We start from the raw sequence: 25,426 nt of genomic DNA on the forward strand, positions 1-25,426 counted from the left end.
ATTACCTTCTCTATTTGAGTCCAGAGTCAAAACCAACTCAGTAAGGGTTTGCCTTAATGCAGTTGGCACTTAACATGTAGACGAAAGTCCTTATCTCTGTATAGGCTTTGGTTGTCAGGTTTATGCAGAGCCTGCCTCCCATCAGGCTTCCTCCTGTGTCTTGGGACCTCAGTGTACTTCTGACCCAGCTGATAAACTCCTTTTGAATCACTGCACTCCTATTACTTTTAAGTACCTCATGTGGAAAGTTGTGATTTTTTGTGGTGGTCACTTCAGTATGCAAGATCAATGAGCTCCAGGCTTTAGCAACTTATTCACCTTATACTAAGTTGTTGGTTTTTTTTTTTTTTTTCATGATAGTTTGAGTGCGCACATCTGTCCTAAGTACATGCCTAAGGTGGTATAGGAATTTCATCTTAACCAGTCGATCCTCCTTTCAGAATTCTTTCCCAGGTGCACTGTTTGGACTGAAAAAAAAGCCTTGGCCTTCCACTTGGAGCAGACTAAAGCTCATCGAAAGTCCACCCAGCTTTTTGTCAACAAGCTGGGAATTGCCATTGCCAAACAGACTTTATTCAGTTGGCTAGCAGATCGCATCTCCTGAAAAGCCCGCATGGGCCTGAATCTGGTGGGTCATGTCAAAGCTCACTTTGGAGCCATGACAGCGTCTGTGACGCACCTTCATTTGGGATAGTCTGTGGCTAGCGATTCCCCACTTTTGAGGACCTCCATCCTACTTGTCCTTGGAGAAAGCAGAGTTGCTTACCTGTAACAGGTGTTCTCTGAGGAGAGCAGGATGTCAATCCTCATAGAACTGGCCCACCTCCATCTGGAGTTGGCGTCTCATCTGCATGGGCACATAGTATGGCATGCTAGGATGCTCAATGAGACGGTCTAAGTTCTAGAGTCTTTAACATAAGTTCTAGGCCAGGCTCCTTTGGAGATGTCACCCACTTGTGAGGACTGACATCTTGTTGAACTCCTGTTACAGGTAAGCAACTCTTCTATACACATCCTCTGGAACACTGCCTAACAAATTGGATGTGCTTTAACCTGCATCAAAGGTGAACAATTAAAAAAAAAAAAATACCTCTGGCATTTAGCTTCCAAAATTTCCCTTCCTATATTTAGTGAGTAACACAATGTATGTGTATAAAAATTGTCTAGTTTTTATATCCCATTTTACTACTTTTGTAGGCAGTCAATGAATCCTGTTATCAGAATGATGACTCTGTGCTGAAATCTCTGGTAGAGATTGCTGATACCGTACCCAAATATTTGCGTCCTCACCTGGAGCCAACTCTGCAACTGAGTCTGAAGGTATATCTATATAGAACACCAGGATGTCACATTTTAGGTTTTTATATAAGCTATATTTATAAAAAAAGTGTGTAACATGAATTGCTGTTGAACTCTCTTTGCTCTCTAGTTGTGTGCAGATACATCCCTCAGTAATATGCAACGGCAGCTGGCCCTTGAAGTAATTGTGACTCTCTCAGAGACTGCAGCAGCAATGTTGAGAAAGCACACAAACATTGTTGCACAAACCAGTAAGTTACCATCCTCCCTTCCCCTTTTTGTGGACAATTTATTTTTTGGGTTATGACTTTAAGCTAAATAAAATTAAGAAAAGGAAACCAGTGTAGTTTTCAAAGGTGGTGGCTGAAAAAAGATACGTCCTAGGCTTTTATGGGAGCTCAGAAAAGTTCTGGCAATTATTTTGAAGGATATGTTCAGTCTGTCTGGAGACAGAAATGGTTCTGCAGGTTTGGAGCAGGACAGATGTTGCCCTATTCGTAAAGGGATAGCAGGGAGGAAGTTGGAAATTACAGGATGGTTAAGCTCACCTCCATTGTGGGTAAATTTAATGAAGACTCTACTAAAAGAAAGAATAGTGAGTATTTGAGGCAACATGGTTTTACCAAAGGGACATTATCAGACAAAATCAATTAATATTTTTGATTGGGTCACCAGAGAATATTTTTGATTGGGTCAACCAGAGATCAAGGGCCTGGATTTGGATATAATATATTTAGATTTCAGTATAGCTATTGATACTTTTCCACATTTTGTGCTTATAAATAAACTGAGCAGCCTTGGAATAGGCCCCAAGGTGGTGGACTAGATTAGAAATTGGTTAAATGACAGCCAACCGAGAATAGTGGTGAATGGAATTCCCTCTGAGGAAGGGAGGACTGTGTGTGAAGTGCCTCAGGGTTCTGTCTCTGGGGCCAGTTCTGTTCAGTATTTGTGAGTGGTTTTGCAGAGGGTTTAGTAGGAAAATATTTTTGATTGTGCAGATAACACTAGGGTATACTCCTTAAGAGAATGGATAGAATGAGAGATGAACCAAGACAACTCAATGAGTGATGGTGTGCTTGGCAGCTATATTTCAGAGCAAAAAAGTGCATGATCCTGCATTATTAATAGTACAGAAGTGCAAGGGAGCAGTAATTGATGGAGGTGAGGGCATTGTCCACCAAATGGGAAAGAGTTTAGTTTGATTTCTTTACCACTTAACCACTAGGTGCTTATTTCTGTGATATACAGATATAAATATGTAAAATACAGTTCCTGTTTGTACCCCAGATCAGATCAGTCCAGACATCCTGGGTTTTGCCTCCCTACCAGCAGATGGAGACAGATGACAAAAAAAATCTTTGCTGATACTGCTACTTAATCTAGTGTGCCACCTGCAGTCCCTCAGTATTTTTCTGTCTCCAGCAAATGTCAGATGGCAAAATCTGCAGCCTAGGCTGTTTGGGAGGAAAAAAAAAAGATATAAAAAGGAAAGATTCCAGTCCTTGCAGGAGATGGTGAGGTTTCTGGTAGGACCATCTCCCCTGGTGACCCTTGATGTAGGCTTGGAGTCAGGACTCTGAAAACTGGTGGTCCAGTTCCCTCGTTGTACCTACTGGCTCTTTGATGCAGTACTGATCTCTGCATCACTTCTGTCAGGAAATTGTACGGCCCATTTTCTTGTTTTTTTAGTTTATTTAAAAAAAAATCCGGTCACCAGGAAGCACTACTTCAGAGGTAGAAGTGAGTGGTCAGAGTGGCTGTGTTCAGTACGGGTGTTGGCGATCTCCATTGAGCCGGTGAGTCAGTGATCCTACTGCTGGGGAGGCTATACAGGAAGCAGGCAGGTGGCGCGTGAAGCAGACTTAATGGTGCAAGCTAAGAGGACAGGCAAGAGTTGCTGTTTGTGTGGAGAGACATGTGAACCTTTCTGTGGCGGGTCTGTACAGAAGATGTCTCCAGGGCTGAGGGCGCATCAGCGGAGAGTAGTGCAACTCTGGCAGTGAGTTGATCAGCGCTGTTGGCAGGAGCAGGGCAGGAGACCGGGAAGGTTAGTGTGGGAATGGCAACCATTTTGAAATTGTTTACAGCAGTGGGGGAAGGCCTTTACCAGGCTGTTCAGGGTGCCGCAGGGCTTCAGGGGGGCCTCTGAAGATGCATATACGGATATGGAGGACCTGCAAGATGGAGTCAGATGAATCGCAGGATTTTTCAACATTTTTTGTTGCTTCTTCATAAAGCCTTTCTTGCCAGAAAAGCTGCCAGAGGGGAAGTGATTGGGGTTGCATCCTGGCACTAGCTCAGCTAAAAGACAGTGGACTCTACACAAGGATCCATGAGTCTAGTGGGTTTTAGGCCTAGCAGGGCGGCAGGCCATTTCCATTTGCCTGTGACGCAGGGGATGATCCAGCTGATGCTGATCCAGATGTGACTCGAGACAGTCTTGGCACAAGATCTTTCTGATCTGGGCGAGGTGCCGGTGGTGGAAGCGATAACCCTAGGGTTGTCCACCTATTAAGAAGAGTTATCTCTGATTCTACATGTGTTGTCAGCTAGGCATTAAAATGTTGCAGGAGGAGTCAGATCAGGAAGGTGCGGACCCTGTCCTGAATGGGTTGAGAGGTTCAGTAAAAGCCTTCCTTTTTCATAAGTCAGTGAAGAAGCTGGTGGTATTTGAGTGAGATACTCCGGAGACTGGTCTGAAGGTGGGTCAAGTGATGGCAGTTGTACGCCTTCCAGAAGATGTGCTTGAGCTATTAATGTTTCCAAAGGTGGACATGGTCTCGGTGGTCACAAAAAAAACCTCCTTCCCGGTAGTGGGATTCACAGAGCTGAGGGCTGTGCAGGACTGAAAATTGGAAATTCACCTGAAAAGAATTTTTGAGATTTTGGTGTTGGACATTCGGGCTGCAGTGTGCAGCAATTTTTTAAAAATTTATTTTTCTTTTACAATAATTCCAAGAATAACTCTTGTACAGAAATAAGGAAAAACATTTAAATCAAATAATACAAGTGTATAAAGGAAAATATTTACAAACTTTAGCCCACAAATTAAGGGGGAGATAAAGTGAAAATTTTTTTTTTTTTAAGTAAAGAAGACCAGAGTTAGCTTAACTCAGCAATTACACTTAAACCAAAATCGTGGAGGAGCCATCAAAAGGTAGGAAGAAATTGGCAGAGAAGTTGAAGCCTGTCTGAGTTATGAAATTGGTCAGTTGTAGGTGATCAAAGAAAATATTTGACCCTCTGTAACTAGACTGTATATTTACAAGAAAAATTTAACCAAAATAGAACTCCAAGTTGTAAAACACCAGGTCCCAAAAGCAAAAATCTTTCTTCTAGTCTGGGTTACTTTGGCTACATCAGGAAAAATATTAATTTGTGAATTCAAAAAAAGGGTAATTCTATTCCTAAAGAAAAATGTCATCACAAAGTCCCGGTCAGAATTTACCACAAACTCAGCTAGTAATGTTGATACAGAAGTCTGTACTGAATCATAATACTCCAGCAAATCTGTAACATTTAACATCAAAAGACGACTGCCAAGCAGAATCTGCAACAAGATTTTCCTTAACTGATGGTAGGTAGGATTCAGCAATTAGTGACAAAATTTTCTCAGGGATTTTTAATTTTGCCAAGAAATGTATCCTCCTCATTTGTGTTGTAGGCACAGATTTTTGTCTTGGAAAAGTTACCAATCTTATTTTTGGATCTGGTCGCATTTTCTAAAAGTTCCATTTTAAATTGAAGAGCTATATGGCCTTTCATAAGTCTCAACATTTTCTTGAGGAAAGACATCTGAGGTTGAATATCCAAAACCTGAGTAGAGATCTTAGCTATCTCAGCTTGAGATGTTTGTGGTGACTGAGAGAGCTTGCTGAGAAACAGTATACTGGCCCACTTAGGAAGTTAAGCCAGTAATAGCGTCCCAAATAGAGTTCAAAGTAATAGCCATGAGTCTGCTGAGGCTAAAGTTCTCCAAACATTTGGGGGAAGTTTGTAACGAAAATGCTGAATTACCTTGGTCCATACTGGCTGCACTGCCCTGCACAGTTTCTTCACTCTCTGTTCCTCCAACTTGCTCAGGCGGGCGCAATTGCGACAGAGCTCATGTTGGAATGGGTATGATCCTCTAGCTGCGTGACCACAACTGCATCTGGAGAACCCTCTGCATTGGATCTGGGCAGAGGCTGGTCCGGGGGAGAAAGGCACTCCAGCAAAAGACACGATTGAGTCCGAGAGGAATAATGCTGCATCTGCGTGCACCGAGCCTCCCAAGGACATTTCGTTGGTATCTGGAAGCTGAGCAGATTCTCCTTCGGTGAGGATGACAGACTTCTCAATGGGACAGGTAAGAACCAGCAAAGAAGCCTCTGGGTAGGTAAGAGCCTTCCCCTCTTGCTTTCCTATAGTTCAATGATGAGGGAAAACCTTTGAAGAGAGGAAATGTGGAGAGTCTCATTGAAGGCGAACGCTAACGGTGGCCATTTTGAAACACTCCTGTGTCCAGTGATTTTATGCAAAGGGCGTGGGGTGCAACAACTTCAGGAGCACGATGCAAATACTTTGGCTGCAAATAAGTAGGCAGAATGCTTGGAGGCGATGGTGGCATATGTGGTGGATGCCCTCTGATTTAATTTGGACATCTTCCAGAATTATGTCCACGACTTCCTTGGCTGAGGAATTGTTTGGATGGCTGGTTGAAGTCTCAGCTGAGTGCTCTCCATTTTAAGGGCAAGCTGTTTGGCACGAACCTGAACCAATTGGTAAAGCACTTGGGAGAATCTGAGGGGCTCAAGCTAACTGAACATAAGCCAGAGGGTGGTAAGACTTTTTTTTTACTTGTCCCCGCTTTCGGGATACCAGAAGGTATCTCCAGAACAGAGGATCGTCATGTGTACAGAGGTCAAACTTGACCAAGATGCAGTCCTTTTGGGGTGGATTCTAGGCACAGTCCTAGCCAGGGAACCGGGGGAGACTGTCCTCACAATGAGATGAGGCCAGTCTACTCTTCTCTGGCGTTCAGAGGGTGACTGGCCCTATTTTATGAAGAGTGGACTAAAATCACAATGGACTAGTGAGTTCTGGAAGTGATAATATATGGTTACTCGTTAAGTTTTGCTCAGTTCGTCCAGGAGGCTTACGTCCCTTCTCCTTGCACATCTCTGGCCAAACTGGTACCAATTTGTACACTATGGATCAGTTGCAACACTTGGAGGCCATAGTACCAGTCATAAGAACATAAGAAAATGCCATACTGGGTCAGACCAAGGGTCCATCAAGCCCAGCATCCTGTTTCCAACAGTGGCCTATCCAGGCCATAAGAACCTGGCAATTACCCAAAAACTAAGTCTAGTCCATGTTACCATTGCTAATGGCAGTGGCTATTCTCTAAGTGAACTTAATAACAGGTAATGGACTTCTCCTCCAAGAACTTATCCAATCCTTTTTTAAACACAGCTATACTAACTGCACTAACCACATCCTCTGGCAACAAATTCTAGAGTCCCCAACAAATTCCAGAGTCCCCAAGAAAGAGTGGAAAAGAGGAAGATATTCCATTTACTTCGTGGTACCATAAAGGAAGGCTTCTTCCAACCAATTTTGGATTTGCAGAAGGTCAATGCAGCCCTCCAAGGTCCTCTGTTTCGGATTGAAACTCTTCATTTGGTCATGACTGCAGTATGAAAAGAATTCCTGGCATCTTTGGATTTCACCAACGCACAACTGAACATACACATTCAACCAGAGCACCAGAAATTCCTAAGGTTTATGGTTCTGACAGAGCATTTTCAGTTTTGGCCCTTCCATTGGGTTCGTCACATCGCCGTGTACATTCACCAAGGTAGTGGTAGCAGCAGCTCTTCGGAAAGAAGGTATTCTAGTGCACCCATACCTGGATGACTGGCTTATTTGAGCAAAGTTGGAAGTCTTATGTCAAGTAATATCTGATCTGAGCATGTTGGATAGTGAACCTGGGAAAGAGCAACCTAGTGCCCTCCAAGTCTTTGGAGTATCTGGAGGCATGATTTGACACCAAGATGGGCAAGGTGTTTCTGTCAATGGACAGGATAGAGAAGCTGCAAACCCAAGTTTGCCATTTGCTGTGTGTCTTGATACCCAGAGTTTGGGATTATTTGCAAGTCCTGGGGTCGATGGCATCGATGTTGGATCTAGTTCCCTAGGCGTTCGCACACATGAGGCCTTTTCATAAGGTGCTCCTCTCCCGTTGGAGTCCTTTGTCAGAGAAGTTTCACATTGTAACCTCTCAAGGGGGGAGTCTAGAGCCAGTCTTTCATGGTGGCTTTTTCGTCCCAATTTGAAACAAGGATTCCAGAATGGGTGGTTGTGACTACTGATGCCAGCCTGGAGGGTTGGGGTGCAGTTTACCAGGGGCAAGCAACTCAGGGCCAATGGTCTGCCAAAGAAGTTTCAGTCTATCAAGTGATTAGAAACAAGAATAGTTCATTTGGTTTTGCTTTTGTTGCGACTGTGGTTGATGGGTCAAGCAGCGTGTCTTAGGCAATGCGACAACGGTGACATATAGCAACCGTCAAAGGCGAACTCTCAAATGGTGATTCAGGAGGCACAGGAGTTGTTTGGGCAGAGCAGCACTTGGCGGCTCTGGCAGCGTCCCATATAGCAGGGGTGGACAACGGTCAGGCAGACTTCCTCTGTTGTCAGACTAGACCCTGGCGAGTGGAAGTTGGCAGAGGCGGCAATGGTCCTCATTTGGGCCAGGTGGAGTGTTCCTCACGTGGATTTGTTGGCATTGCTAACTCCTCAGATAATATTGTTTCCTGTTTAATCTGAATCCATTACAACTTTTGTGTTTAAGTTATTGCCCTTCTTGGGCCTTTTATTCTTCTTACTTCTAAGCTGTAAAGCCTCCAAGTTTATAGTCCTTGTTTAATGTAACTTACTGCTCTCTTCTGATTATTTTGTACTGTTCCATTTCTGTTACAAGTTTTCTCTATCCCCCGTTCGATGTAAACCGATCTGATATGGTATTTAACCATGAAGTTCGGTATAGAAAAATGCTAAATAAATAAATAAATTGCGATGGAACACCAAAGCAGCCCACTTTTCCATTCACAAAAGTGAGTACGGGGGAGGAGTCAATGCTTTCGCTCTACTGTGGCCACCGGCTATCCTTTTGTATGTGTTCCCTCAATGGCCCTTGGTCGGGAGAGTGATTCGACAAATAGGCATCTGGGGAAAGTTGATTCTTGTGGCCCCAGAGTAGTCATGGCACCCATGGTTTGTGGAACTCATAAATCTGGCGGTGATGGCCCATGGAGGTTGCTTCGGCAAAATTCAGTCTTTTAGGATTAGGCGGATCGCTTCTGTCTCATGGCCTGGCTTTTGAAAGGCATTGATTGAGAAATAAGGGTTATTCCGAAGATGTCTTTACCATGTTACAAGCTAGATGACCACCTACATCTTTGGAATACGTGGGAGTGTAAAAGGTGTTTGGAAAAGGGAGTGCAACCTACTCTGGCTTTGATGTGTCATATCCAAACATTTTTGCAAAGGGGTTTGGCGTTTAACTCCATTTGGGTGCAGGTGTTGGCATTGGGATGTTTTCAGGGCAAGGTGCGGGAATGTCTCTAGCTTCACATACGGATATGGTTCAGTTTCTTCGGGGAGTGAAGCATTTGTGTCGTCGTCCCCCCCTTCCCCGGTGAAGAGGATGTGTCCATTGTGGAACCTTAATTTGGTTCTCCTGGTTCTTTGCAGTGAGCCATTTGAGCACCTGATGAGAGCGTCTTTGAAAGATTTGATTCTGAACATTGTCTTTTTGGTGGCTCTTTGTTCGGCCTGACTGATTTTGGAGCTTCAAGCCTCGTCGTGAAGAGACCCTTTCCTACAGATTTCGGAGGCGAGTGCGGATTTTCATCTTTCAGTGGAGTTTCCGGCTTTCCATATTTGGATTCAACCATTCATCATGCGGGAGAGCTTCAGCTGTTAGATGTGCATCAGGCATTATTGAGAGATCTCAATATGAACAGTTTTCGGACATTATATCGCCTCTTTTTGCTATAGCATGGGCCAAAGAATGGGTCTAAGGCATCCTAGGCTACTATTGCGTGTTGGATGAAAGAGGCAATTGGTTCATCTTACATCTGTAAAGGGCAGCTTGATCCTGAGGGTCTATGGGCATACTGAACATGCACGCAGGCAGCCTTGTGGGCAGTGTTAGTTGGTGTCTCTGCAGGAAACTTGTCGTATCGTGACTTGAACATCTTTGCATACCTTTCTCAGGCATTACCGTTTGGATGTCTGAGCACTGGAGGCACCAACTTTTGGAGACTGTGTTCTGCGAGCGGGGTTATCCTGCCCGGTTTAGGGATGCTTGGGTACATCCCAGGAGTCTGGACTGATCTGGTGTATGAACAGGGAAAGGAAATGTGGTTCTTACCTGTTAATTTTTGTTCTTGAAGTACCACAGATCAGTCCAGAGCCCCACCCATTCTATGTGGCCCGCTCTTATATTCTGTTGTAAATAATGCAGAGTCCATTAATGATTGGAGAGTTCAATCATTTGTATTTCTGAAGAAGCTCCAGTTTTGGGGGCTCTATCGTCCCCCCTGCTTAGTTTAAAGGAGGGAAGGATTTGGTTGTTTAGGGTTATTTTATCTTGGCTTGGGTAAGGTTAATACTGAGGGACTTCATGTGACACATTAGGTGAAGTATGTGTCAGCAAAGCTTTTCTTCTCCGTCTCCATCTGCTGGAAGGATTGCAAAACCCAGGAGTCTGGACTGATCTGTGGTACTTGAGGAGCTAAAATTAGCAGGTAAGAACCAGTTTTCCTTTGAAACAAACTATTCTTGTCGACCCACAAAAGACTTATTAGATATTGATAGCATTTAACACCAACAAATATAATACAGCTTAAATGAATCCTGTCCCCTAAAGCAGCCTTCCAAACAAAATCATAACCCATAAACCAAAATAAGATTATCTAAATCCCCTGTAAAATAATTACAACTCTTTCCCTAAATAAGGTGATTCCAGTTGAGATAGAATGCTTTAAAATAACCTGCTTTTAGGAGCCATTTTAAATATCGCTCATCAAGTGAATATTTCTGCAAGGCTGATGCCATAACATTGGAACTGTAAATGAAAAGCATTCCTCTCCATTTTTCCAGTTTGAACCCTTTTGACTGGTAGTTCACACAGTCTTCATTTTGTGACTGCAGAGAATGGCTTGGAGCTCTCGGGGTGATCACGTGATATTTTCAAGGTAGTGAAGCAGTTTGATAAGGTGGTGGTTAGAGGAATGTTAAGGTGCATAGAGGCATAACTAGTAGAAATATGGAGAAACTCTCTCTGTACAGGTCATTGGTGAGGTCATCTACAATTATGTCCAATTCTGGAGGCCATACCTCCAAAGGGATATAGACTGGATGCAGGCGGTTCAGAGAAATTACCAGAAAGGTGCAGTATTGGCACCAAAAACCATATGAGGTGAGATTTAACCTAAATGTGTGTATCCTAGACAGAGGGGAGAGATAATAGATTCAAATACCTCAGAGTTATGAAAAATGCATAAGAAGGAAACCCTTTTAAAAAGTGATGCTGTAGAATAAGAGGTCACAGTACAAATATGAGACACTCAGGAACATCAGAAAAAATTTTGTTTATAGAATAGGTGGTGGATGCATGAAGTGGCCTCAGTTGAGGTGGTAGAAACAAAAACAGTAATTGAATTCAAGAAAGCATGGGATAAGCACTGAGGATCCTTAGTGTAGGAGAAAGCAAGAGATCAGCTGGGGTCTATGACATTGCATCAGGAATTAGTGGGCACACTAGATGGGCCTTCCTGTACATACCATGGATCAGTCCAGACTCCTAGATTTTGCAAATGGAGACAGAAGAAAAGCTTTCATGACACTGCTACTTAACCTAGTGTGCCACCTACAGTCCCTCAGTATTTGTGTCCAGTAGATGTTAGCGGGATAAAACTTGCAGCCTGGAATTACATTTAAAAAATCAATCAATAAAGATAAGATCATTGCTCTTGGGTGTTAGATTCCGTCAGGCAGTGATCAGTGTGTCACAGGGAGAGAGCAGCACCCCATGGCAGTTAGCACAGCTGCATGGGACAAGAGGGGGACCCAGTCGGCTGGGGCAGGCCGAACTGTTCTTCCTGGCTATGCAGGAGCGGCAGATGTTTTTGGAAACAAGTGCTGGGGAGCATTCTGGCTCTTCCTCCCCATTATCTGTTGCTGATCTAGTTGAAAGGAGCAAACAAGATTCTGATGGAGCTGTGGTCTCCTCTGAGGATTCAGTCACAACAGAGACCTTTTGCTTGGAGTTTGTGCTTCTCAGGCACAAGTCATTTTTGGCTCAGATTGATGCGCAGGGGAAGTACCCCCACTCCCAAACTCTCCTTTGTCCTAGTAAAACTAGGAAAGTGGATCCCTGAGGGGAGGGGGAGATTGAAGGGGCATGTCCGTACCCTTACCCAGAGAATGAAATCCCGAGCGTATTGGAGGGCTTGGAGGTTTCAGAAGGGGACCAGAGTCCTGAGAAGGATCCTCTGGGGTCAGACCAGGAAGGGGGTGTATCCCGTCATGGTCAGATTTGAATGGTCTGGTTAAGGCTTTTCCCGTACCAAAAGTTGACAAAGCAGTTGGATCATAGGAGTGGGTCACCTCGAGACCTATGGTGAAGTTGTGCCTGTTACTGGAGGAGACCTTCGAGTTTTTGATGCTTCCTATGGTGGACGCTTTGATTTCGGTAGTGACCAAGAGAACCACCATTCCAGTGACATGGTCCACCACGCTTAAAGAGCTGCAGGACCAGAAGCTGGAAGTTCACCTCAAGAAGATTTTTGAGGTTTCTGCTTTGGGTATTTGTTATGGTATGCGTTTTTATACAGAGAGCTTGTTTGCGCTAGGTTCAGCATTTGTAGGTGAAGGGAGACATTATCATCGTCCCTGTCAATAATTTCTGGACTCAAAGCCAGGGCAACAAGAACACTTCGACTCAGCAAGAGGTTTAAAATTTAGTTTATTTTGGCTTTTTAAAGAAGAGTCAAAGACAAGTGTTCCTGGGAGATGCTATATGCCCTCCATCTGTAATAACTAGCATCTCAATGAATATATGACATGCCCTGACTTATATAATCAAAATACAGCACTACCGAAGTTTCCAGAATCATGTAACTGCCCACAACCTCATTTACAAAAACACATGATGCTGTTGTCATGACAATCTATCATGTATAGAAAATGCTTGTGAGGACACCCTTCATTCATTTGTAAAAATCATATTCTTTACTTGTCTTCCCTGAAACCACCCTTCCACCATAAAAGTTCCTTTATCAACCTGGCTTTGATGCACTCTGTTCTTCTGTTCTTCTCTTGATATTCTTTGTTGTGTAAACAGATAGCAAGTCTGTGGCTTGAATAGGAAATAGGCCTGAATTCCGTTTGCTAGCGCCAGGACTTAATTAAAACTGTAACCTTAAAAGGATCTTCTTTTCACCTGGCTCCTGTCCGTTGAGATATGCATTTGTATGACAAAAGCTTGCATCCTGGTTTCATGCGAACCCAGCTTCATTGTATTATGAAGTAAATGTTGCCATTGAATAGGCCTCTTCCTGTTGGTGCCAGTAGGTCTATCTCAGGGACATTCTGCAAGTCATGCTCAGAAAGGCACTCAGAGTTCATTCACCTCTGACAGGCCACAGTACAGCAGAGGCGTCTGGGTATTTTTCCTTCCTAATATTGTGTATCTGATCAATCATATTCTTCATTTCCCTCTTGGAACACCGTTAATGGACAGGTGTTCCATCAACCAGTCTTCGATGATGAGCCATGACAAAGGAACTTAAAGTGTGTCCTATCCACTAACCTTGGTATTTATCAGGTGTAGTGCATAGATGTGTGTCCCTCTAGATTCCTAATTAATATGAATGATACTCCCACAAGCATTCACTAGTTACTCAAACAATAACATCCTAACTAATTTTCACTAGGTAGCTATTAGCTCTATAATGGAGCTATACAGATACCTGCATTATAAAAAGGCCCTACTTCATAATAGCATGATCACATATGTTATCTTTCAGAGTCAAGTAATTACATACTAGTGGTATAACATATAAAGATAAGTACACAGAGAGACCAGTATGAAAGTACTATGTTTCTCATATAATACTAGGTATACTGGGCAAATCTTTTCAATGAATATTGTTGTTTTAAACAACTACCCAGGATAATATTTATTAAAATGGCAAGCAGGGATATAATCAATGCACCTTACCAGAAAAGTAAAGAAACCAATAGAATAAAAGAAACAAGAATCAATAGAAAAACTCATACTGTGTTGTGCATACATGATGTGGGATGAATTATAAAGGTGTTGCAAAGCATAAGACATATTCTAGTCATATGCTGTAGTGATGGAAGATCAAATACAAAGGCATATGCATGATAGGCAAAGGCATAGCAAAAGTCCGAAACATCATACTAATTCTGTAGGGTATTTATAGTGCTATCCAGTATTATGACAACAACCTGTAGCAGTGAAAGCCCTCACTGTATGAACAGTCCTAATTCACTTGTGGCAGTCATATGTCCAAGAGATAATACAGCTGTGGATGGCAAGGTTTCTAAACCAATGTCAGTCAAGGGGTATTAATTATTAAGGTAGATGAGGGCTAGTAATACTGCTTCGTCTTCAGGTACTTCTAGAGAAGTGGGGCTAATACCCTTCTTAAATGATGGTAAGTCTAAGTATATTTGGGGATAATCATAAAAACAAATGAAAGCTGACTCTGTGAGAAAATCTTTAGCCTATTATGTGATCTACAACAAACTAATGTACTTTGCAGAATTGATAAACCATCAATGTGATTGTTCGCACAGGGAAAGGAAGGAATATAATACAAATAAAAAACAGAAATAAGGAAAATTATATCTTCCCCTTTGGAATCCTAAATGGAAACAAACTAGCTTATAAACAGAATATTTTAAGTGAAGAAAAGAACAATAAGCAATTAGTATACCAAAAGATATAGTAATAGAATGTTGCAGATCCCCATGACAGAGCTCCTCATATGTAAGGTATGTATTTCTTTCAAGGAGAACAATCTCATAATAAGCATCACAGGCTACACTAGTAAGAAATCTTTGTGAAAGAAAGTGAAACAGTCATTAGGTAAAATCTAGTAAATAGTGTCATAATACAAAGATATTCAAAGACGGGTTCAGCGAAGAAGTTAGAATAAAAAATAGAATATTGAGATATTAAAGATCAGCAAAGTGATTACCATAAGAGCAAGCTGCAAAACAAAAGAATAGGAATAGCTTATAACTTATGCTGGTGTGGAAGAGAAACATATATAGATCTCCCTATTAAACCCTGAATTATCATATTGAAATCACGCTGAGACACAGCACCCTCTATGTGATCAAAGCAGCTTCCATGGATAAAGATAAAAAACCTAGTACATATGCATTTAGCTGATTCAGCATATAAGTATTATAAAGTCTAAGACTGGAAAATACTACTTAACTTGGAACATACAAACTAATAAAAACAGCATCACTTCAAATAATATCATTAACTTGAACACCTAAGTGCTGACAGAGAATGAAAGAACCTAAATTCTGCATAAAGTCATTCCCACAGAACAAAGAAAAAAGCAAAAATCAGGTATAAATTGTAAGCATTGCAGTCCATATAGTATGTAAGAACTTCTGTGACCAAGAATAATTTCTGCATTCAGTGCGTATATAGTTCTTTTAGTAGGATTCAGTGATGGCAGAGTAGAATCTCTTAGCTCATTAGATATCCGATTAAGTAGTAAGAAAATACTATTATATCACGTACTCCCTATATTTAATTTGCAAAATAATCCCCACATTATTTCAAAACATCATGCAATGGTCCAGACCACAAACATAAATACTCAAACATTACATTAAAACATATATGTCACAGAACTGACTACATAATGCATGCATTCATTCATTCCTCATTGTACACATATAACATAGAACAGACAACATGACAAACTTTTGAGCTCAAAAATTAAAAAGTACTTTAAAAATATAAAAGAATTGGATCGATCCACAAAAGCAAATAAAAACTCAGGATTAAAAGTAGAATAGATCTATTAAAAATGAAAAAGGAATCAAACTGGAAAAAACTAATCTTCATCTCCCATAGAACAGAGACAGATGTGCTTTGTGCTTTGGTACCCTAGAAAGAAATCTAATATATGACAGTTAATATAATGATTAAAATTAAATTTAAAAATGACATTACAGGTTCCTTAAAAGTCAAACTGCTGTTATACCTTAATTCAGCAAAAAGCAGTCATAAAGCTACTTTCCTTTCTATGATGGTCCACCTCTAGGAGGCGCTGTCCCCTGTGATAAGAGCTACTTCCTTTTACAAATCTAAAATCCTTTTTTTTTTTTTTCTATGCTTGTAAACTCCTAACTCGCTTTCTAAAAGAGAAACTTAAAACAGACAACTTTGCACTTAATTAGAAGTCATTTTATTTCCATCCAATATGCATATGTTCCACAAAGTTCATACTACCAAATCCTGTAAATACCCTAAATAAAAATACGAATCATTTCCAAAAGCACAGACATATCAGCTAGGAGTCTGGAAGTCTGCAAAATAAAAGGATGGCACATACTAATATGCATTAACCAAAAGTTTTTCTTACTGGCACATAAATAGATAATAGGCATTGCTGCTTAACTCTCTGCTGTTCACCGTCTCACAATCTTTCTCCTTTACATATCGTCTAACCAGGCCACAATACAAACGGTCAATACCTGAACTCCCATCAAAATAAACCACCTAATTCATTCCCTTTCTTCTAAAAGTTAGCATCTAATGAGGTATAATCAAAACTGAGAAATATCTATCATCCTTACTGCCGCATAAAGTTCATACATATTAGTGCCTTCTGTTTGTTTCTGTCCTGTGTTTAATTTAAAATAGCTCATATCTGCACACAATTGTTCAAAAGCAAACCCATGATAAAAGATTTAAATGCAACTGACCCACATTTTTATTTCTCTACTTCTACCAAAACATTCTAAATTTCTCACCACACAGCCTTCTGCATATTCGTTCTTACCTACCTATATCATCATAAAAAGAAATCTCTTCCCTCTTTAAAATTACGTCATCTCTCATCCCTAATATTCACTTTCCCCATACTTTCAACACAAATTTCTGTTTTCACATTAAACAGATCAATTCATTAGTCCCTCTTCTATCACCTTTGCACCCCATCCTGTAACATACTCAAACCTCTTACCTCAGCAGAACTGTACAATTCATTTTAAAAGTGACTCACTCCCATGTTTTTTTTTTTTTTCTTTCTTCTCAAACACATTCCTAAGGGGGGGGTTCACCTCCTCTCCCGCCAAACAACTGTTACACTCAATGAATAGGTTTGTTAAGTGATAAAGCACTTAAACAGATCATTTCATTAAAATGGCATTGCTCTCTTTTGGTATATTTATAAATTGTTTTCCTTTCTATCTCTCTGCCTATGCACCTGACCAAAGAAAAAACATCCCTTTCCAATGATAAATCAAATCTGATTATGAAGGGCTTTAAATAAACACAGTTTCATACTTTCTAAATGTAACCCACCGCACATTGTACTAAGATCTCTTCACAATAAACCCTCATTACTAACACAATTCTAAAAACGTAGATGCCAATATGAGCATCTCTACATTCCTGGTAAGAAAATATGTATTAAAACTAGCTGGACAAACCAACGAGCCACTTGTTCTCCTTCTGCCAGCATTGCTATGTTTCTATGTTTACTGTAAACATAAGATACATTGTAACAAACAAGAGAGGGGAAAAGAAAAATAGCATAAAACTGAAAGATTCCTTTAACACTGCCAGCATTTCCCAAATGTCCAGATTTAAGTTCAACTACAATCACTAAACTTTTTTACAAAGAAACATTTTACACAAAATCTTAACCTATATAAATAGATTCAAAGAGTAACCACATTTATAGCCTGCTTTAGAAGATTAAAACTGTGAACACCTTTCTGTACAAGAAACAACCCAACGTTGATGAATAATCCACTAAATAACAACTCCTTATCATACTAATTATAACTTTCACACTTACCAAATTTAACTTATTCCCTCTTCTTCCTTTCGAAGCGACTGTACTGCAGTGAAAAAATCTCTCCCGTACTCTCCCAGGTGTAACTTGAAACTGCTACCTAGCCAGAAACATGCGGTCTGAGGACAAAAGACCCCTGTTGCTACCGAAACCTCTGTTTTTTCAACTGTTCATTCTGAAGAGAGCATAACTTAATTTGGATTTTAATCAAATCATCAACTCATGTCCTGTCTCCCTAACATATATTAAAGAACATTTTGCAAAAAATATTCTGAACCCGATGTACCCTGTACAACAAATAAAATAAAAACATTGATACTTACAGATTTTTCCTTTTTTTTTTTTTTTCTCGTTACATACTCACAAAATGGATCCTGCAGCTTAAAACTTCATTCAACATCTTTTCTGAACTCATAATTCTCCGGGATACCCTCCAGTATACCTGGGAAACTCACTATCTTTGAACGGAAAGCCAGATTAAACGTTCAAGAACCTAGTATACTTTTGTCCACCAAACGTACACTACAGCTAAGAATAATTATAATAACAACAGCTATTAAAGTCCCACCTGGGGTGCCAAAATGTCAATAATTTCTGGACTCAAAGCCAGGGCAACAAGAACACTTCGACTCAGCAAGAGGTTTAAAATTTAGTTTATTTTGGCTTTTTAAAGAAGAGTCAAAGACAAGTGTCCCTGGGAGATGCTATATGCCCTCTATCTGTAATAACTAGCATCTCAATGAATATATGACATGCCCTGACTTATATAATCAAAATACAGCACTACCGAAGTTTCCAGAATCATGTAACTGCCCACAACCTCATTTACAAAAACACATGATGCTGTTGTCATGACAATCTATCATGTATAGAAAATGCTTGTGAGGACACCCTTCATTCATTTGTAAAAATCATATTCTTGTCTTCCCTGAAACCACCCTTCCACCATAAAAGTTCCTTTATCAACCTGGCTTTGATGCACTCTGTTCTTCTGTTCTTCTCTTGATATTCTTTGTTGTGTAAACAGATAGCAAGTCTGTGGCTTGAATAGGAAATAGGCCTGAATTCCGTTTGCTAGCGCCAGGACTTAATTAAAACTGTAACCTTAAAAGGATCTTCTTTTCACCTGGCTCCTGTCCGTTGAGATATGCATTTGTATGACAAAAGCTTGCATCCTGGTTTCATGCGAACCCAGCTTCATTGTATTATGAAGTAAATGTTGCCATTGAATAGGCCTCTTCCTGTTAGTGCCAGTAGGTCTATCTCAGGGACATTCTGCAAGTCATGCTCAGAAAGGCACTCAGAGTTCATTCACCTCTGACAGGCCACAGTACAGCAGAGGCGTCTGGGTATTTTTCCTTCCTAATATTGTGTATCTGATCAATCATATTCTTCATCCCCCTTGAAGCAGGCGGAGCGCTTATATAAAAACTTAGAAATGAGACAGAAAAGGACCAAATGATCCAGCTAGTCTGCCCAGCAAACTTATGCCAGTATCTGCTGCACTGAGCAGGTTACCCTCGTGCTTATTAGTTTCCCAGACTGTAAAAGTCAGGGCCCTCGGATGCTGTTTGAATCCACTTTCCCTTAACCCTTGCTGTGGAAGCAGAGAGCAGTGATGGAGCTGCATTAAAAGTATCAGGCTTAGTGATTAAGGGAAATAAAAGCCACATTAGCAAATTTACCCCCATGTTTGTTCGTTCCCCAAACCGTAAAATTCGGGGCCCTCATTGGTTGCTGTCTGAATCCAGTTCCCCTTTTCCACTGCCATTGCAGCAGAGGGCAGTGATGGAGTTTCATTAAAGTATCAAGGCTTATTTGTTAAGGATAGCAACTGCCACACCAGCAAGTTACCCCCATGCACTTTTTTTTATATATTTCCATCCTCTTGCCTTTTGGGATCCACAGTGCTTATCCCATGCCCCTATGAATTCCTTCACTGTTTTTGTCTTCACCACCTCCTCTGGATGGTAATTCCAGACATTCACCACCCTCTCTGTGAAGAAATATTTCCTACATTAGTTCTGAGTCATCCTCCCTGGAGTTTCATTTCATGACCCCTAGTTCTATTGATTTCTTTTCAATGGAAAAAGTTTGATTGTGCATCATTAAAATCTTTCAGGTATCTGAAGGTTTATATCATATCTCCTCTCTTCCAGGGTGTAAACATTCAGATCCTTCAGCCTCTCCTCATAAATCTTCCAGTGCTGACCCCTCACCATTTTGGTCGCTCTTCTTTGTCTTTATTTTTTTTTTTTTATAAAGGTAGCGGTGGCCTATGTGGCAGATGCCTTGAATGACTGGATTAGGATGTCCTCCAGAGTTATATTGTCAGCAGTTTCAGCTGGGTGGCTGCTCTGGTTTAGCAAACTAGTCTGCAGATGTATGGTCATAATCTCAGGAGGATTTCTGTTCAAGGACATGTTCGGGGAGGATTCACTGCAGCTGGTGAAGCATCTAGGAGAGTTCAAGGGACATAAATTGCTGGAGGACAAGTTGAAGGGGGGGAAAGACTATAGATATTGGCAGAACAGAGGCCCTTCGCCAGTATAAATGCAAAACTTGGGCAGGACCCAGTCCTTTTGAAGTAAACTTAGCTCCCCTGGACAAGGAACCGGGGGAGCTAAGTCTTCACAATGAAACAAGGATTTTAAGGGGGGCTGTTGGCCCACTTTTACGAGGGGTGGACCGGGATCTCGGGAGACCAGCAAGTCTTGGGAGTGATAAAATGGCTATGTGTTAGAATTTGCGCGCCCAACATAAAAAAACTCACACCAAACAAGTAGTGGCTCTCAACAAGATGGGCTGCTGGTGATAGTTAAGAGCAATGGGGCTGGTTCCCTGAGAAGAACAGGGAAAAGGTCGGTATAAATGGATTTTGGATTTAAAGGTTAATGTGGCCCCCAAAATACAACAGTTTTATATGGAGACACTGCATTTGGTCATAGCAGCTGCATGCAAGGGAGAGTTCCTGGCGTCACTAGATCTCACAGAGGTGTGCCTACATATCCCAATCAGTAAGGAGCACCAGAAGTTCCTGAAGTTTGATTCTAGGAAACCATTTTCACTTGTGCCCTTTATTTCGGTTTGGCAAGAGTGCCGCATATATTCACCAAAGTGATGGTGGCAGTATCCCTTTGAAAGGAAAGAGTGCTGGTACACTCATATCTGTCATCTGGCGGTACAGCAGATCCTAGATAGGCTGAGGGCTCTGAGCTGGGTTGTAAACCTAGGGAAGAACCATCTAATGCCATCCCAATCCTTGGAGTATGTAGGGATTCTATTTGACACAAGCAATCGCGAGATGTTTCTCATAAGAACATAAGACTTGCCATACTGGGTATCGTCCAGTATCCTATTTCCGACAGTGGCCAAACGAGGTCACAAGCACCTGGTTTGGATCCCAAGTGGTAGATTCCAAGCTGCTTATCCCAAAAATAAGCAGTGGATTTCTGCAACTTTCTTAATGGTTGGACTTTTTTTCCTCCAGGAATTTGTCCAAACCTTTTTTAAACGTAGCTATACTAATAGCTTTAACCACATCCTCTGGCAACTAATTATAGAGCTTAATTATCTGTTGAATAAGAAAATATTTTACATAAGAACATAAGCAGTGCGCTTAGCCTTATTTTCCTTTCTGATACGGTTACAAGGTCGGGCAGTATGAGTTCTGTCAGACAGTGCAAAGACGGTGGTTTAGATCAACCGCCAGGGAGAGACCAAAAGTCAGATGGTTTCTCAGGCAGTTTAGTAGTTGATTCACTGGACAGAGAAGCACCTGTTCATTCTGGCAGCATCTCAAATAGCTGGGGTAGACAAGGTGTAGTTTGATTTTGTCAGCAGGCAAAAGTTGGAGCCCTGGAGAATGGGAGTTGTTGGAGGAAGCCATGCTTGTTTGGCCCAGATGGAGAACGCTTCGCTTGGACTTGCTGGCATTGAGACAAAATGGAAGGTGGCATGCTTTTACACACTCAGGTGGGAATTCAGAGCAGAAGGAATCAACACTGGTGTTTCCATGGCCACTGGGGATTCTTCTTTACGTCTCTCTCCCATGGCCGTTGCTGGGCAGGGTGTTACGGCGCATAGAGACATCAAGGGGAAGTGATTCTCGTGACTCCACAACGGCCATGTCTGCCAAGATTTGCAGACCTAGTAAACTTGGCCGTGGACAGTGAGTTGAAGTTCGGTCACCTATTTGTGGATCAGGTGGCTCTCTTCTGTCTTGCGGCTTTGTTTTTGAGAAGAACTGCTTGGGATAGTATTGTGAAGATGTCATTGCCACCTTACTGCTGGCTGGATGGCCATCCACATCCTTGCCTTATGTTAGGGTGTGGAGGATTTTTGAGGCTTTGTGTGCAACAGAGCATACAGCCTACTCGGGTTTCAATTTCCAATACCTTGACCTATTTACATAAGGGTCTAGTGAGGGGACTAGCCTATAATTCCCTTGGGTACAGGTGGCAGCTTTAGGGTGTCTTCAGGGTAAGATGCAGGGCGAATCCCTTGCTTCTCATCTGATTGTAGTTCATTCTTCGAGGGCAAAACACTTGCAGCCCCAATGCAGAAGGTGTGTCCCTCATGGAATCTTTATTTGGTGATGAGGGTGTTGTGCAAGGTTCAGTTCAAGCCATTGTGGAGGATGACTCTAAAGGATTTAGTGGTTTGGCTATTTGGCCAGAAGAATTTTAGAACTTTAGGTATTATCTTTTAGAGACCCCTTTCTTCAGTTTATGGAGAATGGGGTGTCCTTGCAGAACTGGTACCTTCATTTCTGCCAAAGGTTGTTTCAGCCTTTCACAGTTGGAACTTACCGCTTTTATGATTTTGGATTCAACTGTGATGCACATGATGGAACTTTGTGTGTTGCATGTTGGGCGGGGTTGTTTAGGTTTCTCTTGGTGACTAATAGCTTCCGGAGATCGGATCACACATTTGTGTTTTGGGATGGACCAAGAAAAAGGGTGTAAGGCTTCCAGGGCTACAATTGCGAGATGGCTGAAGGACACAATTAGCTCAGGAGCATGCAACCTCATGGGCCAAGTGTCAGCCAACTTCTCCACAAGAAATATGTCTGACCATTATTTGGAAGTCATTGCACATATTCTCCAGGACTCAGTGGGTTTTAGTGAAGAGTATATTGCAAACTGTGCTATTATGTTCCCATCCAGTATAGGAGAGCTTGGGTACATCCCAGGAGTCTGGACTGATCTGTAGAATAAACAGGAAAGGAAAATTCTTACCTGCTAATTTTTGTTCCTGGAATACCACAGATCAGTCCAGAACCTCTCCCATTCAGTAAAGCACACTCATCATGGCAGTTTGCTTGGTTGCATGTGATCTGCTTAATATTGTTAGAACAAGTTTTCCATAGAGGCTCTCCCTCCCTTCTCGTTGAGTCTGTTATTGTTATTATTCTCATCTTGACTTGGGTACAGGTCATACTGATGGACTGCAGGTGGCACACTAAATTAAGTAGCAGTGTCGGTAAAGCTTTTTATTCTGTCTCCATCTGTTGGCAAGGAGACAAAAACCCCAGGAGTCTGGCCTGATCTGTGGTACTCCAGGAACAAAAATTAGGTAAGAACCAATTTTCCTTTGATACTTACCTGCCACCATACTTTGTTATAGCAGTCATATTTCTTGGTTTGTCTTTAAATTTAGTTGACACAGGTCAGAACAGACAAGTGCCATTTGGCATAATTTTGACTCATCAGGTATGATTCTTGTGCTGAGGCATAGCCTGCCTACTTTTAGTTTTCCTATCTTTAAAGAAAAGAAATCTTTAAACATTGTTGCCTGTGTTAAGACTGTGGGGCATACTGTCCTCAGATGTGCAGTGAACAAACTGTCCCCATTTTTTCTTTTTTTTAAATAAAGTCCCTCAGATGTTGGCAATGATGGTTGATTTAGAAGATGATGAAGATTGGGCAAATGCTGATGAGCTTGAAGATGATGACTTTGATAGGTAAGAGTAAGAATAATCCATTTCCTAGCGTATAGCCAGATGAACTCAGGACCAATGGGTATTGTGCTCTCCTGATAGCAGATGTGAGACGGAGTTAAATTTCAAAGCTGACGTCAGCCTACATATACCCATGCAGTGTGCTTAGCTCTTCAGTATTCCTCCGTCTCCATAGCAGATGCGGACACTATCCCAAACAAGAATAGTGTTACATTTACAGCAAGAAAGAAGAAAGAAAATTTACCTTAAAAGAGCCCCGATTCTCCTGCGGTGAAACCTAACGGCACCTTTCCCTGTTGAGACTTTCCTGAGGTCGATTCTCGATATCCCTCAGAGGCGAGCCTTGGTCCAACGGCCGAATCCCGGCGTGGACTTAGCCACCAGGGTGGCTGAAAGGCAGCGGGTGCTGATTCGAGCACGGCGGTGAAGGTATTTCCCTCTCCCCCCACAGCTGGAGACTGCCCGGCAGACGGACCGGTAAGCGCCGAGACCAGGTAAGGTAGAAATCTTCACTTCTAAGTCTCCAGCCTCCAAGGCTCGAACAGCCATACTGTCCTTCCTCAGAGGTTTAAATCTGGTTGGGAAGGCCCCGGGGGGGTCGCCATCTTGCCTTCAGGATCGTCTGCACCAGTTTCCCCTTCCGATCAACGGTACGCGCGGGGCAGGCTGGAGACCCTAACAAGTGCTTAACTACGGTTTGCGCGCACATCTGAGTTGTGCGCACAGCGACGCACGCAACTGGGCGCATAACTGTGCTGCGCGCACAAACTCTGTTGCCCGCATGCACAACTTGTGCGCATAACTTCTGCACCTCCGCTCACAACTAAGCGCATCCGCACGCAGAACTCCATGCACAGGCGAGTTCCTAAGCCCTACACGCACACAAATAATCGCACCGCCATCCAAGAAAGCCAAGGGACTCTTCCTTTGCGCAGCCTGGATTGGAATCCCTCCTGTGCCAACAGTGTGAACAGAACCAGGGAGAACCAAATCAAGACCCTCTACAGCCAGGAGAGGGATCCGGTACCACGGATGATGGCATCCCGGACCTAATTATCTCCAACTCAGCGCCCCCACAGGAAAATTCCTCCGGGGCTACCACTACAACTACTCCTTGGATCAACATAGATCCAGGAATCTTCTCCTGGGTGGAATTTTTCAGAGGGCTGCAAACCTTTGTCCAGGCACAACCAGCTCCTGCTGTCCACCTGACTCAAGCCCAGCCGGAAACTCAAGTACTTCCCAGCACCTCCCGGCTTTTCGAGACATGCCTCTCCTAACCAAGAGCCCCTCTGGGGATCCAGATACCTCAGAGGACGAAACAAACTCCCTGGAAGAAGGAGAAATTCCCCCAGGGATGGAGCCATACCGGATCATGCTCCGATTCTTCCACAAGGACGAAGTACCAACACTAGTGTCCCAGACTGTAAAGACACTGGGTCTTCCAGGCACGGATTCCACAGCGGAACCGAATAAGAATCCCATGCTGGTGTACCTCCGTAAGGCCCCATGCTATTTTTTATGTATTTTAAAATCTTTTCTATACCGTCGCTAAGTTATATACCATCGCAACAGTTTACATGTAGGCACATAAATTAAGGTAGGTGAGTGCGTACTATAGTACATTCTAACAGGTGCCACAAAAGGTTCTGTTACAATATATCGTTAGACAATCAATTGTTTAGTGATATAGGTCATGACCTGGTGTACCAGTAAGGTACTATTCCCAGGTAAAATTCATATTCTCTGTGTTTTACATTTACGTTTGTTGTGAAATAGAATTGTTAGGCTATTATAATGCACATTTCTGAGAATAGTGCTGCATGCTGGTGCTCTTTTGCCTCTTCCTGTATATTTTCTATTCTCCGGTCTCTTAAAAATGGTTGTTTAAAAAGCCATGTTTTTTAAACTTTTCTTAAAGGTTTTGAGATCTCTTTGCAATCATCAGATTGCAAAGAGATCTCAAAGGCATATTTCCCTATGTTGGAGCCCATTAAGGAACTGATTGACCTAGAATGGAATGCAC

General features: G+C 42.1%; 1 protein-coding gene across 1 annotated transcript in view; it reads left to right on the forward strand.

Annotated features, from left to right (window-relative positions):
* Positions 1-25,426, forward strand: part of IPO5 (importin 5) — a 278,851-nt gene that overhangs the window by 49,393 nt on the left and 204,032 nt on the right. Inside the window, exons 7-9 of the mRNA XM_029604478.1 lie at positions 1,198-1,320; positions 1,430-1,550; positions 23,316-23,403. Of these exons, the coding sequence (XP_029460338.1) occupies positions 1,198-1,320; positions 1,430-1,550; positions 23,316-23,403 (332 nt within the window). The remainder of the gene's footprint in view (positions 1-1,197; positions 1,321-1,429; positions 1,551-23,315; positions 23,404-25,426) is intronic.

Source organism: Rhinatrema bivittatum, chromosome 5 (genome assembly GCF_901001135.1).
Source record: "Rhinatrema bivittatum chromosome 5, aRhiBiv1.1, whole genome shotgun sequence".
Classification (NCBI taxonomy): Eukaryota; Metazoa; Chordata; class Amphibia; order Gymnophiona; family Rhinatrematidae; genus Rhinatrema; species Rhinatrema bivittatum.